At 44.8% G+C, this 6,939-nt stretch overlaps 1 protein-coding gene across 1 annotated transcript; it reads left to right on the top strand.

Moving 5' to 3' along the window:
• Positions 1–916: 916 nt before the first annotated feature.
• LOC101777620 (polycomb group protein FIE2) lies at positions 917–4,976 on the top strand. Its single transcript, XM_004972850.4, has 14 exons — positions 917–1,042; positions 1,243–1,600; positions 2,057–2,122; positions 2,213–2,338; positions 2,725–2,805; positions 2,894–2,986; positions 3,192–3,267; positions 3,350–3,429; positions 3,531–3,602; positions 3,802–3,861; positions 3,971–4,067; positions 4,246–4,309; positions 4,416–4,475; positions 4,633–4,976. Exons 2-14 carry the CDS (start codon positions 1,412–1,414, stop codon positions 4,706–4,708), a joined length of 1,140 nt encoding a protein of 379 aa, XP_004972907.1. The 5' UTR covers positions 917–1,042; positions 1,243–1,411; the 3' UTR covers positions 4,709–4,976.
• The last annotated feature ends 1,963 nt before the right edge of the window (positions 4,977–6,939 follow it).

The raw sequence follows: 6,939 nt of genomic DNA, 5'->3' as shown, positions 1-6,939 counted from the left end.
CAAAATGATCTGGAATTAACCTAGATCCGAAATTCCTACTATATTGCCATTGCCGGAACAACTCCTCTCTTGTACCCTAATCTACTCACCTTTCTCACCCATTTTTTCTTTTCTACTAACACCAACACCGCCTCCCTCATCAGTAGCATCCTAGCCCCACCTATCAGCCTGTTGCCAGTAGGCATATCTCACTGTCTCACTGCATTAGAGACGGATTTGTGGTAAGGCCCACCAATGAACCCTTGCCCAACCTCTTTAGTGAGATTTCTAGTTAAATAGGTAATTTGGACTTTACTCATCCCAGAGTCACTTTTTTTCTAACTTGTTCTAACCTAGATCGAACGGTTCAGATCCTGCCGCTTAAACGTATAAAATCCCAACCCTCATCCTTACCGCCGCCGCCGCCACTTACCCTTGACCTGACTCCATTTGCCCTCGATGCATGCTACCTCCCTCTACTTCTTTGATGCATGCAGCCTCGTCGTTGCGCCTCCTTGCTGTTCGCTCCACCTCATGTGATTGTGATTTTCTTCTTCTACCATGGTAGGAGCTTCCTCCTACCACAGTCTCTCGCCCAGTTTTGGTACCCCCAGCCACCTATCGCCTTCGATTCGTCGCTCACTAGCGGATTCCCACCATAGCGGCAAGTTGCGGCCTTTGCATCTTGCGATTTTGTCCGCTACCATCAGAGGCCGATGAATCTCACCGTCGCTCCGACCCGTGGTGGCACATGTAAGCCTTGTGCCACTAGATCTTAATTTAAATCGACATCCCGTTCTCAATTTCTATTGTAAATTTTAGTGAGTCAATAAGCAATGTTTCAATCTTAATTTCTAACAGTTTACATTTTTACTAGATAAACAATGTTTCAATATGAATTTCTAGTTTACATTTTTTTTCCATAAGCAAGATTTCAATATGTTATTTTTTTTCCCCGGAAACCTCCTTCGCTCTCCTCCCGCTCCCCGCCCACCGGAAGGCCAAAAGCCCAAAACCCTCGCCGTCGCGCCGCGCGGTTGCCTCTCCCGCCGCCGCAACACTAGTAACGCACTACACCTGTTTCTTGCCCAATTCCAGCTTTGCATTACACCTGTTTCTTCCCAATTCCAGCTTTTTCTTTCAAATTTTAGCTAAAATTTGGCTCAATTTGAAGTCGGAGAGACCCACTTCGAATCTGCTTCCCAATCTGCCAATCATCTATATTATCCGTGCTGCACTGCGCTAAATCCCCAAATTCCCCAGTGCGGCGCCTCCACAGCCACGCCGGAAGAGGTCGCCGAGTGAGGTCACCGTCCCCGTCGCCGCCGCCTCGAACCCGAACCGCAGGCCGCCGCCGGTGAAGAAGAAGGAGCCGCAGGAGGAGGGGGAGAAGTCCGCTGCGGAGCCGGAATTCCTGCCGCTGCCGCCGGTGATGGCGAAGCTGGGTCCGGGGCAGGGGCTTGGGTGCGAGGCGGCGGAGGGGTCGCTCGTGCCCAGCCGGAAGCGGGAGTACAAGCCCTGCGGCAAGCACACTGAGGGGAAGCGCCCGCTCTACGCCATCGGGTTCAACTTCATGGACGCTCGCTACTACGACGTCTTCGCCACCGTCGGCGGCAACCGCGTAAGCCACCGACTGCTCTCTCTTATTGTTGACCTGTTTTTTTTTCCTTTCTTGAGGTCCGTGGAGTTTTTTGATGAAGAATGGAAAGGGAAAGGTAGGATTTTTCGTTAGGACGGTGGTCGATTTTAGGAAACGGGGCGCCTTTGTTTTTAGATTCGATCGAAAGCTTGGACCTTGGATTGAATTTTTTTGTTGGGGATTTGAGGTCTGTAATCTCTGACCGGATTGTGATCTGTTTTGCCCAAATATGGTGTAGTTTGCTATATTTTTGATTCGTTTGATAAAAAAATGTGACTTTTGACAGAAAGTTGAATAGTTGGGGAAAGGATATGGCAATCAGATAGCAGCAATATCATTTAGATTATAAGATAATTTTTGATGCCTGTTATGATGAAACAATGCTATTTTCACCTGCTTGTGTTAAGAAGTCGCCTATCTTGCCTCTTGATCTTGCAGGTGACAACTTACCGCTGCCTTGAGAATGGTAGCTTTGCTGTTCTACAAGCTTACGTTGATGAGGATGTAAGAAAGACAATACCTGATGCCTGTGGTTGCTAATCTACATTTGATAATGTGCATTTTCTAATGCTCGTGCTGCCTATTTTATCTCAGAAGGATGAGTCGTTCTACACTCTAAGCTGGGCTCGTGATCATGTTGATGGCTCACCGCTGCTGGTGGCAGCAGGAAGCAATGGGATCATTCGGGTCATAAACTGTGCTACGGAGAAGTTAGCTAAGGTATAGTACCCCTAGTCTTGTCTTTGTTCCTACGTCAAACTTGAATGAAGCTTCATTTGCATAAATCAGTACTTCAGTTACTTACCTGACAGATACCATCTATGATATCCGATCCAGAAGGTCATTTGAATTTGGTTTGATTAAGGAATTGTCTGTTTGCTATGCCTTAATACCATTAGCAAACTGTAACTTTTGCTCACAGAAGATTCTGGTTTTGGATACTTCAGCATGTCTGTTATAGTGAAGACACGTTCAACCTAGTGTATCTATTTTGGTGTTATACATATATAGTCAGGAGACTGGGCGTGCCAATAAATACTATCCTATCCTATGAATTAGACCGTGCACGTGTCTTATTTGTTATTTCTATTTATGGAATTCTGCAGAGCTTTGTTGGCCATGGTGACTCAATAAATGAGATAAGGACTCAAGCGTTGAAGCCCTCGCTCATCATTTCTGCAAGCAAGGTTAGCAGATAACCTGTTCTTAGGCTGAATGTACTTTGTTATAATTGTTCTGACACTGTTTCATATGGCATTATTCATTATTGAATAGGATGAATCTGTTAGGCTATGGAATGTCCATACAGGAATCTGCATCTTGGTATTTGCTGGAGCTGGAGGTCATCGCAATGAAGTGTTGAGTGTTGTAAGTAGCTCCTGCCTCCTCTTATGGTATTGTTTCAGAATTTTACTTGCTCAAAGTGCCCTGAAGCTACCACTCTTTCAGCTTCTGATGTTACTGTTTGTTATTGAGCATTACATCAGGGATAAGTCCTGGTGACTACTACGGCTTTGTACTTCCATTACGTTAGGCATAAATGTACTGATCAAAATACATTATTTTGGCTAAGGACTTCCACCCTAGTGATATTGAGCGTTTTGCAAGTTGTGGCATGGACAACACTGTGAAAATCTGGTCAATGAAAGGTTGGAAAACTACTTCAAAGTAGCATCATGTTTACATTTGCATGCTGCATATCACTGATAGAGTTTGCCAATGTTGTCACAGAATTTTGGCTATATGTTGACAAATCATATTCCTGGACTGACCTTCCATCAAAGTTTCCAACAAAATATGTCCAATTTCCGGTATGTTTAGCATCTATAATAATCTTAGATCTATTCTTTTGCAAACTACAGTTGGTGTTTAATCCTCATGCCATCAAACCAACTTGTTTCTTTCCTTGCAGGTGTTGATTGCTGCAGTACACTCTAACTATGTTGATTGTACAAGATGGCTTGGTGACTTCATCCTGTCAAAGGTGAAATTCCTTCCCTTAAATGGATACAAATTTCTGCTATAGTACAGTCGTCATTCTTTTGATGCTTCAAAATACCACTGTATCTGGATCCTATATTCTTGTACTGTGCATGGGTTCAGTCTTTCAACCTTTTTTTCACAGTGCCAATTTTGGTTCCTGTATAATGAGGAATCTGATCTATGCTAACTTGGATTTACAGAGTGTTGACAATGAAATTGTGCTTTGGGAACCAAAAACAAAAGAACAAAGTCCTGGGGAGGTGATACAATTTAACATTTCTTGAATTTAACTTCCAATGGTTTCTTTGATTTCTAGTCACTGACTGCCCATTCCTCTGAAGTAATATGACTTTCTCTTTCCTCATATAGGGAAGCATCGATATTCTTCAGAAATACCCTGTGCCAGAGTGTGACATTTGGTTTATAAAATTTTCGTGCGATTTTCACTTCAATCAGTTGGCAATAGGTAATGTCTATCATCTGGGCTGTTTTCTGACATAAAAGTTATATTTAAGTTATTGATTTGTGAATTTCACACACCAGAAGTTATAAAGAGGTTTTGGCATGGTAAAATGTTCAACTTAAATATATGACTGGATTTTCATAGAAACGTTTGCTGATTAATCATCCTTCGCTTCAAACAGGAAATCGTGAAGGCAAAATCTATGTGTGGGAAGTACAGTCCAGCCCTCCTGTCCTAATTGCCCGGTAATTTTTAATGCAAGAATTTCAGTTATTCTTGTCCTCCACTTGTATTGGTGCTGCGTATTAGTAACTCTTATGCTTCTGGATGCAAATGCTGTATCATTTTCAGGCTATATAATCAGCAATGCAGATCACCAATAAGGCAGACTGCAGTGTCCTTTGATGGAAGGTACTTCACTCTAATGCTCCTCTTGGTGTATTGCCTATTCTAGTTTTCTTTTATACGGATGGAGAAATTCTCAATTGCGTGTAATGTTCTTGCTTATTTTCTTTTTCTGTTTTTGCATTGGGTTGATTAAAAATGTGACGTTGTCTTCCTTTTCTAGCACTATCCTTGGAGCTGGTGAGGATGGCACCATCTGGCGATGGGACGAAGTGGATCATGGCAGCTCCAAAAACTGAAGCAAGTGCAGCTGCTCTGCTACCAGTGAAAATGCGGGACTGATAATTTGGTTCTGAACTGGTTAGTGTTATGGTTGTTCAAGACTGCAACCTGGTTGCGCTGTAGTCAAAATGGTTGGTGTTAAGTGAATGTTGAATGTTTAGATATTGGCTCTGTTATGCTTCGAATGTTGTAACCTGGGATGCTCGTGCTGTTATATTGCGTCATGGACAAGATAAATTTAATCGTTGTTGCAACTTAGGAAAACCGTTAAATGTTTGTTCTGCATCCTCTAGCATCGGTGATGCGTGCCGGATTTATGTCCTAACCTGCTACCGGTTTTTGCATGCTGAAAGATAAAGCAGCGCTCATCGTTTTCTTTTTTCATTTCTTAAAAGGTGAATTTCAGAAAACTTGAGTTTTTCTGGTATAAGAAACTATAAACTTCAGGTATGTTTTGTGAAATTTACTCTACTTTCTTTTTACTGTTTATCCAGTTCTCAACTTGATTTGTGCGTCAGCTCCACCTTCCTCGGTTCATAGCCGCTTTACTTGACTTGGAAGTCTTTTTTCTTTCCGAAATGGAAGCCTTTGATAGTTGGAGCTCCACTTCCCAGGTCACTATTATGTACTAGTGGTGCTGAACGATACCGACAGCAACTATGGAAAGTCTCACAAGTTGTAACAAGTCGCTTCCTTAACTTACTGTCATGATCCATTGCTAGTGTACGTCTGTATCTTACCCTTACTTGATTGGCGTGTTTACAGGGGCAGAGACTTGGAGATTCTGAATTGCGACCATCACTTAAGCTCATGGAAGAAGCCTTGTGTGAAACTACCGCTTCACAAGATGTACAACTGAGGGATATGGGTACCCCATAGGTCCCACCGATCAGGATGCTGGTCGAACCTGACAACTAGGCCTGCCCGACCAGGGCGTGCGAGCCAAGGACATGAAGTTACTTGGAGTGCACGACAAGGCAACTAGACTGTCTAAATCTACCCGGATATTGTGGGACGCGTATTGTAATCCGACTTAGAATACCTTCCATGTAAAGACCGAGTAGATTAGGTATAAACCGATTTGTAATTCTTGGTCGCCGGACTATATAAGGTGGTCAAGAGCGCCCTCTTGAGGCATCGAATCATTGAGCAATACAATCCACCAACACATAGGATGTAGGGTATTACTCTTTCGAGGCTCGAACCTGTTTAAAACCCTCGTGTCCCCTTCGTGTTCTCGTGATCACCACAAGTTCTTGGTTTCGTGACCGCCCTCGCCTATAAATTAACCACTTGGGTAACCCCAGGCGGATTGCCGGGCTCATAACTCCGATAGATGGCACGCTAGGTAGAGGGGGTTGCGAGATCTGCTTTTTGTGATCTCAATGGCATCCCGCCGTCCCGACGTTGTTTTTCCATGAAGGACTTCCTCGACAACCCGGTCCAGATCCAGTTCGGGACCATGCTGGCGGATTCAATCCCGACCACTTTCTCCATCAACTCGATGGTTTCTGCCAACTCGGCGACGCTCGCTTAGCCGGCGACTTCCACCGACTCGGCTACTTCCGTTGACTTGGCAACTCTTGTCAACTCAGCTTCCGTCGAATCAGTTCTAGCGAAATAGGTTCTTCATCCAAGGGTCATCACGCCGCTTGTGCAGCAAGTCGACAAGCTCTCGCTCTCGGAGAGGGTTCCAGACCGGATCATCGACGCTCCGCTCGGACTGCGGAACTAGGCTTCCGAGTACTCCACCAGGCTTGGCCAAGTTTTTCAGATCCGATCTGAAAACCCTCTCGAAAATGCCCAGTCTTCGGATTGTGGTGAATTCCAGGTGCCCCGCATCGTTCTCACACCCAACCCTTATGGAAGCGACGACGAAAGCAACTCATCTACACCATATCGTCAAGCCTTCATTGTCTCCATTGACGAACCACCTTATGATTGTGAAACGGAATCTCAAGAAGAAGGCCGTAATGCCAGAAACCGAAATCGTGCAGAACGACATCAACAAGAGCAAGCCGGCGTCCAATAGCAACCTGCAGCAATCGCTAACGTAGCAGGCGACCAGTGCCAGCAGCTGCGCCATGAGCATGACAACGATGACCAAGGCGGTGGTCGGGAATGACGTAGTCATCATGCGCGAGCCCGCAATCTGCTAGCCGGCCTCAATCAGGCCGGGAACAATGTCCTCGCTACACCCCAGGCCAACCTGGGGGCTGTAGTGGCCGACTTAGACAACCTTCCAGAT

This window comes from Setaria italica, chromosome VI, assembly GCF_000263155.2.
Source record: "Setaria italica strain Yugu1 chromosome VI, Setaria_italica_v2.0, whole genome shotgun sequence".
Classification (NCBI taxonomy): Eukaryota; Viridiplantae; Streptophyta; class Magnoliopsida; order Poales; family Poaceae; genus Setaria; species Setaria italica.
This window is presented reverse-complemented; position numbering and strand designations above follow the sequence as displayed.